Genomic DNA, 25,122 nt, shown 5'->3' on the forward strand with positions numbered 1-25,122 from the left:
TTTTCTTTTCAATACTCACACCCTATTTATATGTTAAGTCAAAACCTCCTTTGAAGGAAGCGCACTAAACTAAGCTTTTAAATCTTTTATATCTTGTTTTCGTCAGGTTTTAACAAAATTGGTAACTACTTTTTCGTGCAAATTAACGATTATCAAGAACAGAAATATTAAAACATACTTTTTAAAAAGGCAATGACTTTTCTAATAATTTTTTTGATGCAAAGTAAAAAATTGACAATTTTCAGTCTGTCCGTCGCTCATTTCAAGGGATTTCACAGTCATTTTGCAAGTTATTATTAGTTTTCCGTTCTCAGTAATAACCCTTATTTGCTATGTGGTATAGGTTTTGCTCATTGTTGTCTTTCGTATGGTGACCTATAATAGTTGCTAACTTTCTTCGCCATTTGGTCTCTGGTGGAGAGTTGTTTCATTAATGTTATAAGCTTAAATCAGGCCGTTGGTTTTCTACTTTGATATTTTAGGCATTATATTAATATGGAGTCTTTTATAGCTTACTATATTTTATGGATTTTGCTGATTGTTAATAGATGAATGTCATGTAGTTGATGAAATCCTTTTCCCTTGGTCTTTGGTAAAAAGTTGTCACTTGGCAATCTTACTACATATCTTTATTTTGACATTTTCTTTTGCTATACAGTATTTCGGTTTGGTTCATAAAAAAGTGAATATTAGAAAAAGGTCAATATGTGTGAGTTCTAATTTTCATGTTTTGATTCCTAGATATTTTTCCAAACTTGATTTAAAGTAATACAATGAAAGTGTGATGCATGTAGGAAAGTATGACACAATGATCCTAACGATAAAACTGTTCCAACTCCATTTTTGGTTCGTTTTTTATCATTCTAGTATATCAATTCTGCCATATTTTCATAGCTATCCTGAATCCAAAGAGTTTTCTTTGCGCCTCTTACAATGATAAAAAGTTTAGTTTTATTTCTATTCAAAGAGTTGTTTTACATCTATAACGACTTATAGGACCATACACATAAAAGAGGCCTCTACAACGACTTATATGACCATACACTTATAACAGGCCACTATAACGACTTATATGACCATACACTTATAAGAGGCCTCTATAACGACTTATATGACCATACACTTATAAGAGGCCTCTATAACGACTTATAGGACCATACACTTATAAGAGGCCTCTATAACGACTTATAGGACCATACACTTATAAGAGGCCTCTATAACGACTTATAGGACCATACACTTATAAGAGGCCTCTATAACGACTTATATGTTTTCTATGTTGTGTTTTGTGTACTATTGTTTGTCTATTGGTCTTTTTCTTTTTTAGCCATGGCGTTGTCTGTTTATTTTCGACATATGAGTTTGAATGTCCCTCTGGTATCTTTCGCCCCTCTTTTATAAGACCATACACTTATAACAGGCCTCTTATAACGACCTATAAGACCATACATTCATAAGAGGCCTCTATAACGACTTATATGACCATACACTTATAAGAGGCCTCTATAACGACTTATATGACCATACACTTATAAGAGGCCTCTATAACGACTTATATGACCATACACTTATAACAGGCCTCTATAACGACTTATAGAACCATACACTTATAAGAGGCCTCTTATAACGACCTATAAGACCATACATTTATAAGAGGCCTCTATAACGACTTATATGACCATACACTTATTCCCATACATCATATATTTTAATTGAAATGTGCTATAGGGCACAGATAAAAGAAAATGACAATAAAAACTATAAGAGTTAGACGTTACCATTTGAAACAGGAAAGAACTTTATTTCAAATTCTAATTTGGCCAAACGTGTGAATGGTATGCGACAGATTAAAATTATGTCCATTTGTTTGGAAATTTTGTCCGTCTCCTCTTCTCTAAAATGGATAAGTCACAAATGCATACATAACATAGAGATTTTTAGTCCGATATGGGTGTTCTTTTATATTTATCAGGCATTAGTAATGAACCACTGAAGCACACATAGGATATGTTGATTTTAGTATAACCATACAACAGCAAACATAGTTAGTCAAGGTTGTGATGTTTTACCTTTTATTTTTCGTTTCTTGTGGCGACCTACAACAGTTATTTTGACACTAAATTTTTCGTTAGAAATAATATATAAATGTACACCAGCTACGTGTAAAATATAAATGTACACCAGCTACGTGTAAAATTTAAATGTACACCAGCTACGTGTAAAATATAAATGTACACCAGCTACGTGTAAAATATAAATGTACACCAGCTACGTGTAATATATAAATATACACAGAGCTACGAGTAATATATAATGGTACACCAGCTACGTGTAATATATAAATGTACATCAGGTATGTGTAATATATAAACGTACACCAGCTACGTGTATTATATAAATGTACACCAGGTATGTGTAATGCAAAAATGTACACCAGCTACATATAATATATAAATGTACACCCGCTACATATATGATATATAAATGTACACCAGCAAAATCTAATACATATATTTAAACCAGCTATGTGTAATATTTAAATGTATACCAGCTACGTGTAATACATAAATGTACACCCGCTACGTTGAATATATAAATGCACACAAGCTACAAATAACATATAAATGCACCCATTAACCCCGCTCTCAAATCAAGATTTTAAGTAATTTATGGAATAATTTACCAGTTGTTTTTGTTGTTTTTGTTTTTTTTCAAATGTTAAATGAGTCAACATCATGGACATATTTTCTACAGTGAAGAACCATATGATATATATCTTTTATAGTTATAATTTGAATGATGACTTTTGAATTACTTTTAATTCCACAGATTACTTTGTTAGTATAAGCATCAATATGATACTTTAGATAATTTGATTATTGTGGACATTAAATGAAAATCATAGATATTTTATCATTTACCTAACTCAAGCAATATATTTTGACAGCCCATAGTTTTATAGTTTACTTATATTATTTCTAGTGTTTGTACAAATAATGCATAACATACAAATATTTGTCATTTAACTTTTTTAATATCAGTAAATGGTAAGAGAAGTGATAATAGTATGCCATTAGCAGATGTAAATGTTTAACGTTTTTTAATGGAAAATCTGATGTTCCAAAACAAATAAAACGGGAACAAATATAAGGTATTTAAAAAAAACTGATAAAAAAATTGTAAAAATAAATTTAGCATACATTACACTTGTTTCTCAAAAGCTCACTAAAACTACCGACCCAACATAATGACGTTGAAAAGAAATTATATATTTTGTTTACAGTATATTCCTGAGTAGACCACCATTTATATTAAAAATCAGGATATGAAATGATATGTGCTTGAAACTCTCGATGATTCAGTTTTAGAAATTAAAGACAAATGCCAACATGGCCATCTTTTTTGTCCTTGTCTATAGTACCACTAGCAATCGTCCTACGTCATTTTAATGAAATATCAAACGACTTTTCGAAAAATTCTTAAATTCATAAGTTTCAAAATTTCAACTTTACATACACATGATACAAGTTGTTCATCAATAAATTAAAAAGAATATGATATTGATACGTTCAATCACCTCGCTCCAAAGTTGACTTCCATCAGCTACACAAATGGTCAACTACTGCTAACTCGACTGCGCATTAAAATCGTCAAACCACTGATGAATCCGAAGTTGCGATTAGTAAGATATATTACATTATCGGATATTTTGGTAGAATATAAATTGCAATATGTGGGTTCAATGTGCAGTATTTTGTAATGTTGACACAATATTGAATAAGATACGGATACTTTATATAGATAACAGAAATAAGATTCACTGTTATCGAGAGTATGGTTATGATTGGTCAGGACGGAGAAGTCAGGTGATGGTGGTACACTGACCAAAATGTTTGGTTATTTCTGTTATCCTTTAATATTTTCTTCCTACAAAACTTAATTAAAAGTTCTTTTCGTTAAGTTAAACATGCATGGTTTGCTTTGTAAGTATTGAATAGACGTAAATCTGTAGTTCACTGTAGTGTATATCTCCAAAATAGTGTGGAGTAGGGTATTGTCCATTAGGTCTCCGGTCGTAGTCGGGGAAAAGTTTTTTGCCGCTTACATTTTTTACTTTTTTTTAAAGAAATCCTTCTATAAATGGATGCTTTATCGAGATTACACATGCATTTATAAAAGTATTCAGATTGAAAATAAACTGGAAAAAATCAAGAGACCGCTGTATTAAAAAAACTGTATAATAACAGCGTAAATCCATAAGAATGTATTTTATTCGATTTTCTTGATTTAAATTAAATTTATAGTAAAATCTGAGATTAGATATTTTCCGGTGGACACTTGGCGAGTATGAGTATTAACCAAGGACGCAAATCATATGTTTTTTACTTTTTGACCCCGTTTCGTATGTACTTCACACCGTTTTGTATGTACTTCACACCGTTTTAATTCTATTGCGTTTTCTTTCTCTTGGTTGGATGTTTTCATTTAAATGCATAAATTATGTATTCTGTTATATTTATTATTTATTTATTACAAATTATGTCATAGTACATTTTCGAAGATAAATAATAATATGAAGGTCGTGTTGTTGTGACATTTGGGATATCTCCCTTTTCTATCTCCTATTGGAATGGCGGCGGAACTTGTTAGATCTTGTCATGTATAGCTTACGAAATGTAGTATCTGCGAGGATTCTTTAATACGGTATAACATTGTTTAAAAAATATTTTGTCTCTTATATGTTTTTGTATTCTTTTATATCCGATATTTGTTTTTTTCTACACTTATTTTTATTGTATGTTTTATATATATATATATATATATTTATATATCCGGATATGGTGTACTAATTTCTGCACCTTTTGTTTGCGGTATACCATCTTTTCCGCAAGTTTATTGTTTTCTGTTTGATATTAAATTAATATTTAAGATCCATTTTGTTACATCTGGTGATCATTTTATTTGGCAATCGCAAATGGCAGTCAGCAGGGTTTAAGAACATACGTTGTTCGACCTGCTAGTCAAATGCGTTTTGTTAAAATATACTTTGTCACTTTTTTGGTCTTTTGGAAAATGTTGTTTGTGCTGTATTTAGACCCCTTTACCAAGAAATTTGTTTTGCATGCACACGTATAAAAATTGCGGTTTTTATCTAACGCAATCATAGGTTTGAACGTTGTTTTCAATTTAGACTTGTATATATAAATATATATATATATATATATTTAACCACTGTAATACTTTTCACTTAAAATCGTAACAGAAATTAAACTTATGCATTGACTCCTGAGTACAACAACAAAGCCTGCCCATCATACCATTTCACGGTGCTGTAATTAGATGATGTTTTATATTAAATGAATACCTCAAGGTGCCAATGACCACCCATTTACTGTGTATGAACCACATATTAAACACCGACTGTTAACAAAAAACCACGTGCAAACACAATTATACCATAGCAAAAACTGTTCGAAGTTACTGAAAGAAAGCTTACAGTCAAACTTAATCGTATGAACTTATGCCGTCCTTAACTCTTACATCGGTCATTGTACGTCATCGAAAATTTCACATATCCTTAAATAGTCCAGGAAGCCACGTAATGCAAAGTGTATACTACAAAATTTCAGTACAGGAAAACAAAAGAAACATTTAGGTATTGCTTCAAGCTATAAACGAGGAAATGAATGCGTACCTTCAAAACATCAGGTGCAGTGAATTAACAGCAATAGTATAAATATAACTTTTAACAATAAGTCTTCTCAAGAGAAATATACCAAAAACAACAACACGTTTGATTTGCTAAGAACACAAATTACCGTACACAGCTTGGTGTGAAATATTACTTTTTAATCAATTCTTGTAAGTGAAATTATATTTCCACAATACATACCAATATTTTGTGATAGAATTTAATACAAACGTGACAATTTAGAACACTATATCCCAGATGTATTTTTTTTTTTCATTGGTGAAGATATGTACACTCCATAAGAAAGTTACCATAAATTTCCCGTGCTCTTTGATTAAAGTATGTTGATATACAGCTCCAGATGTTACCCGTGCTCATTGCTCTAGGTATGACGATGTTCTCCTCCAGATGTTACCCGTGCTCGTTGCTCTAGGTATGACGATGTTCTCCTCCAGATGTTACCCGTGCTCATTGCTCTAGGTATGACGATGTTCTCCTCCAGATGTTATCCGTGTTCATTGCTCTAGGTATGACGATGTTCTCCTCCAGATGTTACCCGTGTTCATTGCTCTAGGTATGACGATGTTCTCCTCCAGATATTACCCGTGCTCATTGCTTAAAGTATTGTTATGTACAGCTCCAGATTTTACCCGTGACCAATGCTGTAGGTTTGGTGATGTACAGATCCAGATGTTATCCGTTCTCATTGATGTAGGTATGTTGATGTACTGCTCCAGATGTTACCAGTGCTCATTGCTGTAGTAATGACGAGGTTCTCTTCCAGATGTTACCAGTGTTCACTGCTACAGGCATGTGATGTACTGCACCAGGCTTCAATTCCATTGTTATCCGTGCTCACTGCTGTAGGTATGGTGATGTTCAGCTCCAGATGTTATCTGTTGTCATTGCTGTAAATATGGTGATGTACTGCTGCAGATATTACCCGTGCTCATTACTACATGTAAATGTGATGATGTACTGCCAAAGGCTTCAATTTGAATGTTACCCGTGCTCAATGCTGTAGTAATGGTGATGCACTGCTCCAGATATTACCCGTGCTCATTGCTGTAGTTATGGTGATGCACTGCTCCAGATGTTACCCGTGCTCATTGCTGTAGTTATGGTGATGCACTGCTCCAGATGTTATCCGTGCTCATTGCTGTAGTTATGGTGATCCACTGCTCCAGATATTATACCCGTGCTCTTTACTCTATGTATGGTGATGCACTGCTCCAGATATTATACCCGTGCTCTTTGTTCTATGTATGGTGATGCACTGCTTCACAGTCTTCAATTCAGATATTACACGTGCTCACTGCTCAAATGTCATCCGTGCAATCTGCTGTAGGCATGGTGAGGTACTGCTCCAGATATTACCCGTGGTCATTGCTACATGTAGGTAGGGTGATGAACTGCTACAGACTTCAATTCAGATGTTATCCGTTGACATTAATGTAGGTATGGTGATGTTCTGCTCCAGATGTTACCATTTCTCATTTTTGTAGGTATGGTGATGAACTGCTCCAGAAAATTACCCATGCTTATTGCTGTATGTGTGGTGATGTACTGCCCCAGGCTTCAATTCAGGTGTTAACAGTGCTTTAGGTTTGGTGACGTACCGCTTCAGGCTTCAATTCAGATGATACCCGTGCTCATTGCAAGGGGTATGTTTATGTTCTGCTCCAGGTATAAATATAACGTAATTAAGTCAGAGAAGCTTATTACTAGAAATGGTAAAGTTCTTACAAAAGAAGTGTTATAACTTATAATTCCCCATAAAACTTAACGCCACCTTTAACTAAATATTTGGAAATATACTTTAAAATTCTTTTAAATCATTTAGATGTCTAACATACATCGGTATTCGAACAAAATTAATTTGAACATAAGTTCGTCACATAGTAGAACATATTATGTATTAAGTAAGTTCCAGTGTTACTCTGCAATGGATATTTAAATACAAAATAATGAAACATCTGAGTATCAATAAATTATTAATAAAATTTCATGAACCGAAAATTCATTTTATTTAATTGAAAATATAATTTGAAGAGACTTTTAAAAGCAAACTGTATTTATGATAATTAGAGAATTTAGAATATCTGATCTAAAAGGAACAAAGCACAATACATCCGCAAATTTTAGAATGGTTCTTTTAAGTTAGTTTTTGTATTTATTATCGAAGCAAAGGTACCATGAAACCAATCGAATGACCTAAGTAATTCTAATTATAAATCGGGGATTATGTTAAGACTTTAAAACAACTTAATTTAGGTTTTTATTCAAAGGTTTTTCACCTTCGTATTAGATTTTGGTTTAATAAATATTTTATGCATCATAAAATCATAAAGGTTCCAATCTTGATTTTGTGGGATGATATAGGAGGATTTATCCCCTTCATTTGTTGCTACGTCGACTTATTTATTTCGTGTACTTTCATTTTTTTTTACACAATTTATTGTAGCATTTAGTTGGACATTATATTTATTTACATCCCGTTTTGGGCAAGACCTTCTATTTTCAGTGTTTACCAGTATGTTCGCCCTCTCAAGAGAAATTATTCGTCGAAATGCACATCTTGTGCAGTAAAATTGAAACCGTTAAACCTTTTAATATGTTCTTGATGTCTCGTAATTTAATGCTTTAGGATGTTCCTAATGATTCACGTCAGAATCACGTTATGATTTAGGGTGTTGACCTAATGTATCAAGTAATGTAATAATTCATGATTTTCCTAATGTCTGAAGTAAGTGATGAATTATTGTTATTCTAAAGTCTCACGTCATGTGATGTAGAGTGTTTCCAATGTCTCACGTCATGTGATGTAGAGTGTTTCTAGTGTCTCATGTCATGTGATGTAGAGTGTTTATAATGTCTCACGTCATGTGATGTAGAGTGTCTCTAATGTCTCACGTCATGTGATGTAGAGGGTTCCTAATGTCTCACGTCATGTGATGTAGAGTGTTTCCAATGTCTCACGTCATGTGATGTAGAGTGTTTCTAGTGTCTCATGTTATGTGATGTAGAGTGTTTATAATGTCTCACGTCGTGTGATGTAGAGAGTTTCTAATGTTTCACGTCATGTGATGTAGAGCGTTCCTAATTTCTCACGTCATGTGATGTAGAGTGTTCCTAATGTCTCACGTCATGTGATGTAGAGTGTCCCTAATGTCTCACGTCATGTGATGTAGAGTGTCTCTAATGTCTCACGTCATGTGATGTAGAGGGTTCCTAATGTCTCACGTCATGTGATGTAGAGGGTTCCTAATGTCTCACGTCATGTGATGTAGAGTGTTTCTAATGTCTCACGTCATGTGATGTAGAGTGTTCCTAATGTCTCACGTCATGTGATGTAGAGTGTTCCTAATGTCTCACGTCATGTGATGTAGTGTGTTTCCAATGTCTCACGTCATGTGAGTAGAGTGTTTCTAGTGTCTCACGTTATGTGATGTAGAGTGTTACTGATGTCTCACGTCATGTGATGTAGAGAGTTTCTAATGTTTCACGTCATGTGATGTAGAGGGTTTCTAATGTCTCACGTCATGTGATGTAGAGTGTTTCCAATGTCTCACGTCATGTGATGTAGAGTGTTTCTAATGTCTCACGTGATGTGATGTAGAGTGTTCCGAATGTCTCACGTTATGTGATGTAGAGTGTTCCTAATGTCTCACGTCATGTGATGTAGAGGGTTCCTAGTGTCTCACGTCATGTGATGTAGAGTGTTCCTAATGTCTCACGTCATGTGATGTAGAGTGTTACTAATGTCTCACGTCATGTGATGTAGAGTGTTTCTAATGTCTCACGTCATGTGATGTAGAAATTTTCTAATGTCTCACGTCATGTGATTTAGAGTGTTCCTAATGTCTCACGTCATGTGATGTAGAGTGTTCCTAATGTCTCACGTCATGTGATGTAGAGTGTTTCTAATGTCTCACCTCATGTGATGTAGATTGTTTCTAATGTCTCACGTCATGTGATGTAGAGTGTTTCTAATGTCTCACGTCATGTGATGTAGAGTGTTTCTAATGTCTCACGTTATGTGATGTAGAGTGTTCCTCATGTCTCAAGTTATGTGATGTAGAGTGTTCCTCATGTCTCAAGTTATGTGATGTAGAGTGTTCCTCATGTCTCACGTTATGTGATGTAGAGTGTTCCTCATGTCTCACGTTATGTGATGTAGAGTGTTCCTCATGTAATATGATAATTTATAGTGTTCCTAATGTTTGTACTCTTTTTTTGATTTTCACACTAGGTTGACTGATGAAGAATTTTATCATGATGATATTTAAAAAAACTATTTTGAAAATTACCAAAAAGATGAAGAATTGTTACATGTCAATAATAAAATGGCTTACCCGTTATGATCATTTCTTCCGTTGTAGGGCGTCCACCACGACCAGATTTCCCCTGTTGAACTCCCGGGAGTGGGGGTAGTCGTCGTTGATTCATCTGTCGTATAGGACTAGACATCATTCTAGTCAAATTTAACACTTAAAACGTAATATTTTTCTACGCTCCATACCTTATACATCCAATACCTATAACAGTACAACGTTATGATTGAAGTTTTGACTTTCAGTGCAGCCCTATGTACATTACCGACACAACATTTAATGTATTTAAATCCCTTTCAACTGACTGTGCCAATTTCCATATTTATATAAAGATTAGCAGTGGTAAAAATTTCGGTTCGATTAATTCGACGTTGATATAAGATTCTATCAATCGCTTCGCATATTAAACTAAAAACATTGCAACAAAAAATAAATCTGTCTCTTGTCACTTGTTAGCAAGGTAAATACGATCAATCGATGATCAACTTCCACCTGTTTATTTAACGGAATTGTGTTTAGTGACGTCACTATAGAAGGCGAAAGGTCAAGCAACGGAAGCTGATAATCATCTGCACGTCAATAACACCTGAGTCCATTGATTTACATGACATAACATGCATCCCTAAAACATTCCCATGGACTCTCCATTGATATTACATCCCTAAAAAATTCCCATCGACTCTCCATTGATTTCCATGACATAACATACATTCCTCAAAAATTCTCGTGGACTAGTACTACATATTTAAATCTATTTTTTGTATAACATCATGGTGTAATAATATATTTATTTGTTTTATTCTTATTATTGTTGTCTTTTAAACGGGTAACTATTTACATAAAACATGAGAAAAAATTATGAACAAGCCGTTATCAGTTGTAACATTCAATTTGAATTGGGATTAATGGATTTAATAATCGTATAATGAATACGAAACAAGTTATAAGTCTGATTACGAAACAAGTTATAAGTCTGATTACGAAAAATGACTGAAAACACAAATTTATTAAGGATGCAATTTAGAATTAAATCACGAATAAATGGTAATCTTTTATGACAAACGTAAAATGCATGACTATACGGTATGGGTTTTTCTCATTGTTGAAGGCCGTGCGGTGACCTATAATTGCTTTGGAATCTGGTGGATGTTTTTTTTTTCTTTTTCAATCATACCACATCTCCTTAATTCTGTATAAGGAATATACAATTGGAATAACGACTAATTTCTTAATTTCTTACGTTAATTAATCTTTAGGTAGTTATGGTACGACCATTTGATATTCTAGGTGGGGCAGGAGGATTTTATTTCCGCGTCTTCACTGCATGAAATTTTATTTGCAATTTTGTACACGATTGATTCCTACATAATGTGTTGCAGATTGAGTGTAACTGTAATAGATTATAACATGAATGAGTCTGTTGAGAGTAATTGAATAAGAATGTAACATGGACGAGTTCGTTGTCGTCGGGAGTATTTGTAGAAGATTACAACAAAGATGAGTATATTGAGAGTAATTGAGTAAGACTGTAACGGCGAATTAACGTGTCATATGTTGCTGAGAAGCCAACCCTATAACTTATTTATCGTATAACTATATTTGTTTAAAACAATTTGATTGGTAATAAACTTCAACAAATACAATCAAAATAATTTGCACACTATTTCTGCTATTTTACATCAATGAACGACACATCCTTTCTGAATTCTAAAGGATTGTCTTCTTATGTGGTATTTATCATAGTGATAAAACTATCGGAGATAGATCTGAATTCAAATCAGATTGCCATTTTCCATCAATGAAAGCAAAGATTAACTTATTCTAAAATATAATCTACTCAAAATCTTTAAATATAACTGAAAGGATGAAATAAAACGCATTCAAATTTTCAATAATGTGATAAACATGATAGAACGTTGTTGAACAGTAATATTTTTCTTGTTGCTTTTAGAACTTACTTATTTTCATATTTTCGTTGCATGCACGAATAGCACTATCTGCTAGTTATCATATACATAAAACAAGAAGGTGTAGTGTGATAACTATCCAACAGAGTCAAAATAACGTGAATTTAAACAATTATATAGGCCACCATACGGCCTTCAGCAATGAGCAAAACCCATACCGTAGGGTAAGCTATAAAAGGCCCCGACATGACCAAATGTAAAACAAATCATACAACTTTAAACAATGTGAACAGTAGCAGGTCACCATACGGCTTTAAACAATGTGAACAATAACAGGTCACCATACGACTTTAAACAGGAAGCATAACCTATACCGTAAGCATCTTACAAGCAAACAACCCATTATTGTAAAATATAAGGGTATACTCCACACGTATGGTTATACTTTCTGCTGCATCCACACAACACCCTTTTATTTTCTTGAATACAAGTAATTCATTCTTAATTTATGGCAACTCTGTACATTTCAAAATCTGTTACTCCTGGTTGTGCCTATGTAACCCCATAACAACCCATTGTCATACATTGTTAAGCTATGCGAAAGCCTTTTATAGCCGACTATACGGTATGGGTTTTTCTCAATGTTAAATGCCTTACGGTTGCCTATATATAGTTGCTAACTTCCAATTCATTTGAACTTTGGTGGATAGTTGAATTGGCATTTATACCGCATCTCCTCATTTTTATAACAGGACTCTGAAACCATTAAATCACTGGGATTCCTTAAAATCAAGATTGACCTGACGGATAATACTAACGGGTTAGTATTCCATTTGTGAGATCCCTGCAGATGATTAGATTAACCGAGATTGTACTACATCTCAAATCATATGGTTTTGCTGGCAGTATCGTTAAATGATGTTATTTATTTTATCTTGATTGTGTTGTCGTCTTTGCATTATTAAAGCGTTTGATACCAACCTATTTCCTGTTGTAGTAGTACGATTGTATATTTCCAGCACGAAATGGTAATTACGTCAGCACGCTGTCACTCGTTTCGTGCAGATACAATACATTCGTAAGTGATAGATAATGAAATTATCTCTTTGTTTTGATATCTCTTTGTTTTGATATCTCTTTCTTTGATGATTGTCATGAAATTCTAAACTATTTCTTTGTATAAAGATAGAAATCGTTCAATCACGAAATCCTCAACTTCATGTTAATCTATACACAGATTATTTCTCCTTCCCATTATAGATCCTTTGTTGTTCGGAAATGTCTATCGTATAGATCTTCGGAAATGTCTATCGCAGAGATACACATAACATAAAACTCTAGATAAGTTAAAATTGAAACTGAATCATGGACTCGTAGAACTGGAAAATGTAAAGACAGTTACCATTCTTTTGGATTTATTCAAATTTATACAAAGGCACACTCTGCATGCTCCAAGATCTTAGTAAGAAAAGCCGTTGTTAGCACGTCTTTAAAATAAATGCTTTCAAAATAAATTCTTATAAGTAAAAAGATCGACAAATATGAAGTAATCAAAGCTCGGGGTGATTTAGAATTTACCATTTCAGTTACTGCGATTGTCCATCTAATGAAGGTCGTATGATGTCCCCTTATGGTCTATTGAAGTTGAGCCGCAGAGTAGCACATCTCCTTTATTCATATATCCTATAACGTCACAGTACCCAAATTGCACCGAGTACCTAAATTGCACCTATTTAGCAAAAATAGCAGCTGAAATCTTACAAGTTTTCTTAGAGACTAAACAAGTTGTATTTTATGATTTGACATTATACACGGCTTTCAACATAGGTAAATATATCTAAATATACACAAAAAGTTCACAGTATATATCAACAGATTAAGTATTCACTTGAAAAGTAAAATCTACGGAAACGTCGCCATGCGACGTCCACAAAAAGTCATCTTTTAAAAATGAGCAAATAAAATATCTTACAGGCATCCATTTCTTAAAAAATGAATTCTAAGCATGAACTAATGTCAAATTGTTCTAAATATTTGAAGAAATAAATCAAAACATCTGTTATTCGAGTTTTAAGGATGTGAATTTAAGCATGGATGCAATTTGGGTACTCCTCATTACAGAATCACGAATCGTTTGGAGGTCTGTTCAAACCCATTTTTCTATGATTCAATATAGATTCAAAATTAAATTGGTGGAACCAAATAGTAAATAATGATACATCTACAAAATTAATACAGAATGGACACTTTTGTCTGGATCATAAATAGGTGGAAAAAAAACTGTTCAAATAAGTGCAATTTGGGTACCCTCACGTTATATTCATAATAAGGAACCAAATCCATTGATCCATTGATCCATGTTTCAAGAGCATTTGAGCTTAACGAATATTGAATAAACCTGTCTTTTAAAACGTGGACCAAATTAGAGCTTGACTATTCTATGGACACCTGTATATTGTTTTGTTGAAGACTGTATGTTGACCATAAGATGTATTTTGGTTATGTCGTTGGGTAATGGTCTCATTGACGCACACAACATCTCCTTTTAAACATTTATAAAATATATTTAATCAACCTATTCGAAGGCTACATTTGTTTTAGGTTCTTGCAATGACGATTTTATCATATTTCATTAATCTCAGATATTCACTTTCTCTTAACCTTAAATGGTTAAATGTCAGAACCCAATAAGATTTTTTTTTAAAATGGTCCAAGGTTAAATGTCAGACCCTAATCAGATTGCATTGGTTCAAGGTTAAATGTCAGACCCTTGTCAGATTTCAGTAGTTGAAGGTTAAATATCAGACCCTTATCAGATTTCAGTGGTTCAAGGTTAGTTAGATGTCAATCTCTTATCAGATTTCAGTGGTTCAAGGTTAAAAGCCAGACCATTATCAAATTTAGTGGTTGAAGGGTTAAATGACAGACACTAATAAGATTTAAATGGTCCAAGGTTAAATGTCAGACCCTTATAAGATTTCAGTGGTTCAAGGTTAAATGTCAGACCCTTATCAGATTTCAGTGGTTGAAGGTTAAATTTTAGACCCTAATAAGATTTTAATGGTCCAAGGTTAATGTCAGACTCAAATTATCAGATTTCAGTGGTTCAAGGTTAAATGTCAGTCCCTTAGGGAGCATCCATTTAACTTCAAGGGGAGGGGGGGGGGGTATGGTTTTTTGTCTGAGTCAGAAATTTTTTTAGTTTTTCAACGCTATCAATCACATTATTTTCTTCAATATTTAATACTATAAGGTATAGGGAAAATCTGGATTCAGAATATTTTTTTTTGTCATCTGCTTGACCAGAATGTTTTTTTCTTCATCAAATTGGGGATCAGAATATTTAAAAAAAAAAAAACATATCCCCCCCCCCCCCCCTTGAAGTTAAATGGTCGTTCCCTTATCAGATCTCAGTGGTTCAATGTTAAAAGTAAAACCCTTATTAAATGGTTTATGGATATACCAATAAGTGGTTGTTGTATGATTGCCAATGGGACACCTATCCACCAAAGACAAAAAGGACAAGACAAAACGATGAAGGCAGGTTTTAAATCTTATTCTTAAAAGTTTCTGTTTGTAAATTGTGGGGAGAGCGATTAGATTTTGAAAATGAAATTGTTGATTTCATTTAAATGTGGCGATAATTCAGAAAGTTTTCACAGAATGATGGTAATTTTTTTTCTCGGTTTCCAAAGTTTTAAATCAATTTGGAGTGGCCTAAGTTAATAAAATGCATCAATGTGATCAGCAAAATACTGGACAGTAAAAAAGATCACACCATACACCATCTCCTCAGGTTAAGGGAGAAAAAAAACCCAGACGTACAAACGACGAAAAACGACGAAAAACACATTTGCTTTTCTTTTCTTTTCTGTCTTTTCTTTCGGTTCTCATAGGCTTTATCTTTCCATGTTATTTTTTTAACGGGTATTAACATATTTTATCCTTGTGATTAAACATTTAACCTATTAAGAAATCATTGTCAATATGCATATTTTGTTCTCTTTTTATTTGCCAAATTTTAATATACATAAAAAATAGATAAAAATCCACGAGATAAAGTAATACGTTGTGTATATATGTATATATTTATGTTATGTGCAAATCTCACGCTCTGTCAAACTATCTAGACAGTAAAACCATGGTAAATGAAGAAAAGTCACGTTCGGTAAATTACTTCATTTGTTTGTTCTTTGAATAAATAGGGTTGGTAATTAAAGTACGTAGTCAAACCTGTAGCCGATTGAATGATACCTAATATAGGTAAAGAGAAAAATTAAAACTCTACAGATAGGTCAATCTATCTACTTCCAGTAGATTCAAAGCTCCGAAACATGGCAAGAAACGGAGTTTATATTAAATCACCAGCCGATATATAATTTTAATTGTCTTTCGAGAGTAGCAATATATTGGTTAATGGTCACGGTCATAAGCTTGAGAAATTCTTAAACAGCGAGTAAATTATAAAAAAATGGACAGTGAAAATGATAAAGGTGCATAACTGTATGGGTTTTGGTCATTGTTGATGGTCATACGGTGACCTATAGTTGTTAATTTCTATGTCATTTGATCTCTGGTGAAGAGTTGTCTCATTGGCAATCATACGACATCTTCTTATTTTATATAGCAATCATAAAGCTCGAATATGAAAATGTTCAAAGACGAAGATTGAATTAATATAAGGTCTTCCATCCATTATATCTATACAATTCTGAAGTTCTGAGCAATTGACTTTTGTTTTCCTGATGAATTCAAATGTGAATTTAATGCATCAAATTCACAGGTACATAGATAAAAAAAATCAGAGACAAGTACCTGTGAGCAAATTGTTATTCAACTACTCTGAATTATGAATGCTGTATAATGTTGCATTTATTTGGAAAGAAGTGCTACCAAGTTTCCCAGTTTAATTCAAAGAAGTGATATTTACAAAAAATTGTCAAATCTTTCCTGAATTTTACAGTACCAGATTTTCATGTGTGCACATTGAGATTGTATCAACATTATATCTTATTTCTGAACATATATCCAAATTAAAAATTTTACAGATTGCTCAAAACTGCAATTTTGAAAGATTATTGTCAAATATTGAGAATTATATAAAACGAATAGTAATAAGGATAACATTGTTTTTCCGTATAAGTCTGTCGGAAATAAGGCTATATAATTGTTCCAGATATAATTAAGTTCATTTAAGTTGTGCATGTCCTTCAATGCAAAATTTGACAAAAGCATGTAAAATCAAAATCATGTTCAACAGCAATGAACAATGCATGTAGATTTTCTTCAACAGCAATGAACAATGCATGTAGATTTTCTTCAACAGCAATGAACAATGCATGTAGATTTTCTTCAACAGCAATGAACAATGCATGTAGATTTTCTTCAACAGCAATGAACAATGCATGTAGATTTTCTTCAACAGCAATGAACAATGCATGTAGATTTTCTTCAACAGCAATGAACAATGCATGTAGATCTTCTTCAAAACCAACAAATAACACTTTGATTAAAAAAATGATAAATTTTGAAAAAAAAATAGTGAAATTTGATTATATAGGCTCTAAGATATGTAAACTTTAATAGGTTTTATCCTATTCCTACTACGTGTTTGACTCAACGAAGGAAACAAAATAAGGTGAATGTCGTCATACCTCTTTGAAATTACCTCAACATTTGCAAATCACAGCCTGAAACGTCCCTTTAACGAATATGTTGAATACTTTACAACTTTCATTTCCTGAAATTACAGTTTGTGCACCTATTTTGTATTACTTCAAGTTTGCAACACATATATTGACGACTTTAAAGTTATATTTGCTGCGCCAAAATGTGTTTTTTGAATTGATATAATTTTTTTTTGTGTCACTCATAACATGGGACGCCATAGCTGTCTTAGGTAGTGGTTCTTGTGATATTATGTAGTTTATTCTTTATATTATGTATTTTCTTTATTACATTATGTATTTTCTTTATTATATTGTGTATTTTCTTTATTACATTATGTATTTTCTTTATATTTTCTTTATTATTTTATGTATTTTCTTTATTATATTGTGTAGCTACTTCTCTATATCACATGATTGCTTTATTACAGTATGAAGTTAGTTTGTTATACTATGTGGATAATTTCTTATATAAAGTAGTTATCTTTTTATGTTCTTTACTTTCAATATTATGGTATGTGTGCTTTCATTATTATGATATGTGCTGTCATTATAATAATTGGCTTTCATTATTATGGTATGTGCTTTATGTGCTTTTATTATTAGGTTATATGTTTTCGTTTTTATGTTATATATGCCTTCATTATTCTGTTATGTGCTTTCATTTTTAGCTCACCGTTCCGAAGGAACAGTGATCTTTTGTCATCACTTGGCGTCCGTCGTCGTCTGTCGTCATCCTTCTGGTGTAAACTATTTCAAACATCTTCTCCTCTGAAACTACTGAACCAATTCCAACCAAAATTAAGCTGATTGATGCTTAGGGTATCTAGCAAAAATGTTCAGCAAGGTAAGATCAACAAATAAGTTCATATGATCAAAATTGTCAATTGACCCCTTAAGGAGTTATTGCCCTTTAAGGACTATTTTACACAGTTTGTTTATCATGTTTTCTAACTTTAAAAAATCTTCTTCTCTGAAACTACTGAACCAATTCCAACCAAACTTAAGCTGAATGATTCTAAGGGTATCTAGAATAAACTTTGTGTTTTATTTTCTGTTTCGTAAAAAAACATGGCCGCCATGGCTAAAAATAGAACGATGGGGTAAAATGCAATTTTTGACTTATATCTCAAAAACCAAAGCATTTAGAGCTAATCTGATGCGGGCTAAAAATGTTTATTAGGCCAAGCTCTGTCAGCCCTGAAATTTTCAGATGAATCTAACAACCCATTGTTGGATTGCTGCCACTTAATTGGTAATTTTAAGGAAATTTTGCAGATTTTGGTTATTATCTTGAATATTATTAATGATAAAGATAAACTGTAAACAGCAAAAATGTTCAGCAAAGTAAGATCTACAAATAAGTTCGATGACCAAAATTGTCAATTGTCCCCTTAAGGAGTTATTGCCCTTTAAAATAAATTTTTCACAATTTGTTCATTTGGTTTGCTTACTTTAAAAAATCTTCTCCTTTGAAACTGCTGAATCAATTTCAGCCAAACTTTTGCTGAATGAGTTTCAGAGTATCTAGTATAAATTTTGTATTTTATTTTCTTGTACGTCAAGAAACATAGCCACTATGGCTAAAATGAAACATAGGGGTAAAATGCATTTCTTTGATTTTGAAGAAAAAATGAAAGATACAAAGAACATTTCAATGGAAGTTTTAAGCCATTCATTCATATATATTGAATAGCAAAAATAATCATTGATGAAAGATTTAAGCAAAAACTTACAGGTGAGCGATTCAGGCTCTTGAGAGCCTCTTGTTATGTTATGTGCTTTCATTTTTATGTTATGTGCTTTCATTATTATGTTAGGTGTTTTCATTATTATGTTTGTGATTTCATTATTATGGTATTTGCTTTCATTATTATGTTATTTGTGCTTTCATTATTATGTTATGTGCTTTCAATATTATGTTATGTGCTTTTATTATTGCGGTATGTGCTTTCATTATTTTGGTATGTGCTTTATTAAAAGACTAACAGACCATCTGAAGCGAGGTACAAGTAGAAGGTTAAAATGTTGCACATGTATGATTTTCAAACATTTCCACATATAATACCGTCTCAAAACAAAACAAAATGTCAACGATCGAATTTAGGAAAAAGAAAGACAACTCTGACTTTGTTTCATTTAACCGTATTGAATTATTATCTGCTATAATTTTGTGAGGGTTTTAAATTTCAATGTCGAACTGAAACAAATAGAAGATAGTTAAAGTTTGTTTCATGTTTTGTCACCCTAACTGTGTATTAACAACCCAATCAGAAAGTAACATCCACTCCGGTAGATATTATAAGACCGAGCCATCCAATCAGTAGAGACATGTGCGATATCATTATCAATTTTCTTTGATCCAGTTAGTGCCCAAAATCCTTGTGAAAATAAAAGAAATTTGGGACGGAGAATGTTGAGATTTAAATGTCCTATTGATGTCTACAAAGGATTTTACAACTGGTTTTTAAACTAAACGGCGATCTTGCCGTACCACAATGATGTAACTTTTCCACTAAATCAATCCAAGCAAGTTCTTGTACAATTTGTGAAAAGTCAAAATTTTAAGCAGGGTAATTTTAACACCGCAATGAAATCTTTATTGTTTTTATCGGTACTAATATGGATTTTTTTTTATAAATTAAAACATAACTAAATATGTATTGTTATAGTCGGCGCTCACAGTTATGATCCTTCATCCTGTCGATACAATCAATTTACATATATTTTGGCATTGCACAAAGTTATGCTTTTCTCAGACTAATATATTTACGCTAAATCCTTTGGGTGTGCACTGACTGGTATTTTAGTCCTAGATACATGATTTATTTAATAGTTTTGATTAGCTTTGAACTAGCTAACAGTGACTGTGATATAAAAATAAGTAGATGTGGTATAATTGCCAATGAAACAACTATCCACCAGAGCTCAAATGAGGTAAGCAATTATAGGCAACAGTACGGCCTTCAACAATGAGAAAACCCCATACATTATAGTCTGCTATAAAAGGCTCCGTCATGAAAAATATGAAACATTTCAAACGAGAAAAACTAACGGCCTAATTTATAACAAAATTATTTACGAAAAACACGTATAACTGACCTAACTACAGGCTCCTGGCTTGGGACAGGCACATAAATAATGTAGCGGGGTTAAATAGGTTTATGAGCGCTCAACCCTCCCATAACCTGGGACAGTGGTGTAACAGCACAACATAAGAAAAAACTGTAAAAATCAGTTGCAATTGGCTTTACTCAAAAGATCGATACGAGACACAAAAATAACTAACATAAAAACAATAGACACAAAGCACCGAAATAAGAGTACTCACAGTTACTGAAAGCTAGTTCGAAGCCAATTACATATTAAGTACTCTAAGATTGGCAGTTTGTGTCTTGTTTTTATGTTAGTTGATTTTGTACCAATCTATTGAGTTAAGATATTTCAAACTGATTTTTACAGTTTATTTCTATATGGTGCGGTTACACCACTGTCGCGGTTTTAAAAAAGGGGTTGAGCGCTCACACACATACAAACATCTTTAAACCCGAAAAATTCTTTATTTGCCTGTCCCAGTAATTCAGCGGTTGTCGTTGGCTGATGTCTTTTAATTTGTATCGTGAATTATTTTGCTATAAATCAGCCCATTGGTTTTCTCGTTTGATTTTTTGTTTAAAGTTTTGTCATGTAGGACCCTTTTCAGCTGAATATACGGTACGGGTTCTACTTATTGTTGAAGACTGTGTACGGTACCTATAGTACCTTACACCCACGTCAATTGGACTCTGGTGGATAGTTGTCTCATTGACTGTACGAGTCTGCCACATACGCAAATAAACGCACAATTTGACAAGAAGAGGACGAAAGTAGGTACCTATTAGAACACCGACACCCTGTTTAAAAACAAGCCCATCAAACAAAATGCAAATGTGTCGTCAATAAAAAAATCATACGCCCGTCTGCTGATGTCAGTTGCAGAGAACTGTTTGTTTGAATCAGAATGGCGTGTTTTTTTTTAAATATATATAATTATTTATAACCATTATCCAATGTTCATTTATGTTGGCAAATATATATTTGGTCAATAACACGTTTTCAAAATGAAATATTGCTTGTTCTAGAAACGATGAATTACATACAGAATGGCTTTTTATAAACAGAGGAAGGCATAAACCTAAATTTACTTTCAGTAAACATACAGATATACTGCTTGATGGTAAAGAATAATGTTGAGTGGATGCTAACGTCGATGACCATTTAACACCAGTAACTTCAACATAGAGGTAGCCAGAGCCGAAGTTAGGACTACCAGATACCAGACCAAAGCTGATAGAATGATACCATTGGAGACCAACAGCACAGTAAAGATCGCAAAAAAACTAAATGAAAATATAAACTTTGCTTTTTTGTTTAAAATAAGAAGATGAATGTGCAAACATTTCATTCATACAAATAAACACAACAAGGCCGTAGCGCCATTAAGGCAAATGTCTTACTTTTGAAATGTCAAAATACTGTAAAAAGTTTTACATATATTATTCTTATTTTACCTTGACGTATGAATATAATAATTTCAGTATTTGCCATAATTTCCTGATATATTGTTATTGTTTTGCTTTGTTAATTAACCAAATTTGTCAAATAATCCTCGAAAAGTTAAAAAGTTAGAAAGACATTATCTAAGTACAGTCCATGAAATACCCAAATCTAATTAAAATATAGTTCTCTAATTTCGTTATACTCATACGTATACCTACTTCGACGACAAGTTTCGATAGATCTATATTTTAATTAGATTGTAAACTACCTTCTGAGAAAAGTAAGCAGGTCCACAGTAACTTCTGAACTGATGATGACATGAATTATAACAAACCTTTTAAAAATGTTTACCTCCAAAGGGGACTAAGAGAAAGAAATATAGTCACTTAGGTCCTTTTCCGACCGACAGTAAAACCCTTGCCAAAGAGAGGCGTCCGTTTGGCTGTGCGGAATTTTCAGAAGGTGGCCTGTTGCACGGCAAAATTTCTGTCCATATCTAATATACCCTCATTTTCAGTGACAATCTAAATTTCCCGACCTTTACCCCCGAACGTCCTCTGTTACAGTACCTACTTATTGGATTTATTGTTGTTAATTTGATCTCGTCCTGTACATGCATGAAATATTTTTCACTGGACGTTAAGCAGCCAACAATCAATCATTTAATGTTGTCCGTTTATAAATTCAAAAATTATAAAGAAACTAAGGTTTTAACTTCATCAGGCAAAGTTGACCCTAGATGGATTTGGCTATTTTTGGCCATATGGCTCTTCAATTGTTTCGGCTCTTGGCTTTCAAATATTCGACTTTGGTATTCGACTTTGAGCGTTCCGGGCGAGGGTAAATCCATAAAAGTGCTTCGGACGCATGAAATCTATAAAGTGTTGTTATCATTTTTTTTATTAGATATTCCATTCAATTCAAATGTTATTGTAATTTGTTTTTGTTTTGTTTTGTCTTGTCTTGTGTGTTTCTTTTGTTTCTTTTTAGTTGTTTTTTCTTGGGGTGCGGGGGGGGGCTCTTTTAGTAGAATATTTGGGTTAATATTGATTTTTTACTGCCTTTCCTTAGTTTTCCTGCTCATATGTTTATTCGTCACTGTAATATATATCAATCATAAAATTGTATTGACTGTAAAAAACAAATGTATCATAAAAGGAAATTGAAAAGACTATGAATTCCTGCACTCGGTTCAAAAGACCGTTTTAAAAAAAGACCAAGTGATTTCTTATATATCGTTATATTGCAATGTTATGGGAAATTGTTATCATTGAATTGAAAAGGGCTAAATTTGATCACCATAGTAATATGTTTTTGTGACGTATATAATATATAGTATTGTCCTTCGCTAAATTACTGTTACATTTCTTATTCACATTTTCTTAAAAAAACCCGGTCCATTTGTTGAAAAACCCGGACGTTTTAAATGTTGCTTTCGAAAAAACACAGACAATATAAAACATTGAATTATAAGTGAACTACAAGGAAACTGTGCGTCGTTTTTGCTCAAAACACGTATAAAATTTAGAATAAGATGAACAATCACGAATAAAACTATTATACTCGCGAAATAGCAGTAAATAGGTCTGAATGCATGTAATATCACTCAAAAAACCTGATCTACACTCGAAAAAAAAGTGGACCGATTCACTCACAAAAAAATACGATCTCAGCCGGACACTATACCTACCGTGAGGTCTTCCCACATTGAGAACAGTTCTGATGCCTTGATGTGCGATCAAACTGGTTAAGTTGTTTTTGTAATTTATTTATTTATGTTTTTTTAGCTTTAAAACATATTGATGTCATAGTTTTTACAGTTTGTTATTGTGATGGCATTGTTTATCACAGTTTCTGTATATGACGTCAGTATGTATTATCCATTCGTGATTAATGAAAAGATCTTCGTATAATGACACGATAAACTGTGAGATACATGTAGAAGCGTAGTATACGACATCATTATAACTATCTAATAAAAGTCATTAACAATAAATTACGTTATTAAGAAGCTTTGTTGATTCAGCTTGATAATGAAAACTTTATTCGTAAGCAATACAGCTTACAGTTTATATAAATTTAATAAATAGCCACATCACGATAGCATTACTGTCTAGATGGAACCACACACCATGTCAAGATAGTACCACATACCCTGTCAAGATAGTACCACATACCCGTCACCATTCATCACATACCCTGTATCACAATCTGATATTCTGTATCAAACAACTTGTATCCCCATCCAATAATCTGTATCACACACTCTTTATCACATACCCTTAACACATACCCTGTATCACATACATTGTATCACAAAACTTTTATCACATACATTGTAGCACATACCCTGTATCACAAAACTTTTATCACATACCCTTAACACATACCCTGTATCATATACATTGTATCACAAAACTTTTATCACATACCCTTAACACATACCCTGTATCATATACATTGTATCACAAAACTTTTATCACATACATTGTATCACAAAACTTTTATCACATACATTGTAGCACATACCCTGTATCACAAAACTTTTATCACATACCCTTAACACATACCCTGTATCATATACATTGTATCACAAAACTTTTATCACATAACCTTTATCACATAACCTTTATCAAATACCCTGTATCACACACTCTGGCTAATATTGATCTATCGAGCATGTACCATGTATCACATGCTGTACCAGCTCTTTGACCTTCGATTCTCCGGCTGATATTGAACTCTCGGGCCTATACCTTATATCTCATGCTGTATCAGCTCTTTGACCTTCCGTTCTTTTATTATACAGAAATAAGAAGATGTGGTATGAGTGCCAATGAGACAACTCTCCATCCATCCATATGTTGATATATCGGGCTTATACCTTGTATCACAAGCTGTACCAACCCTTGGTGCATTCTGTCCTCTGGCTGATACAGATTTAACCTTATACCTTGTATCACAAGCTGTACCAACCCTTGGTG

The 25,122-nt window shown here is 33.0% G+C and overlaps 2 protein-coding genes across 7 annotated transcripts in view; one reads left to right on the forward strand and one right to left on the reverse strand.

Annotated features, from left to right (window-relative positions):
* Window positions 1–10,456, reverse strand: part of LOC127736176 (probable 3',5'-cyclic phosphodiesterase pde-5) — a 75,957-nt gene extending 65,501 nt beyond the window's left edge. For 2 of the 5 annotated variants that reach the window (XM_052246762.1, XM_052246756.1), the window contains exons 1-2: window positions 10,048–10,357; window positions 2,070–2,096 (exon numbers count right to left, since the gene is read on the reverse strand). In XM_052246762.1, coding sequence (XP_052102722.1) covers window positions 2,070–2,096; window positions 10,048–10,165 — 145 coding nt within the window. In that variant the 5' untranslated portion in view covers window positions 10,166–10,357. Of the gene's footprint in view, window positions 1–2,069; window positions 2,097–10,047 lie in introns of all 5 variants that reach the window. The other 3 variants (XM_052246746.1, XM_052246789.1, XM_052246768.1) reach the window with 3 other exon arrangements.
* Window positions 1–25,122, forward strand: part of LOC127736224 (trimeric intracellular cation channel type 1B.1-like) — a 200,978-nt gene that overhangs the window by 145,111 nt on the left and 30,745 nt on the right. The gene's annotated exons all lie outside the window — the stretch shown is intronic.

This window comes from Mytilus californianus, unplaced genomic scaffold (genome assembly GCF_021869535.1).
Source record: "Mytilus californianus isolate M0D057914Y unplaced genomic scaffold, xbMytCali1.0.p SCAF_1, whole genome shotgun sequence".
NCBI lineage: Eukaryota > Metazoa > Mollusca > Bivalvia > Mytilida > Mytilidae > Mytilus > Mytilus californianus.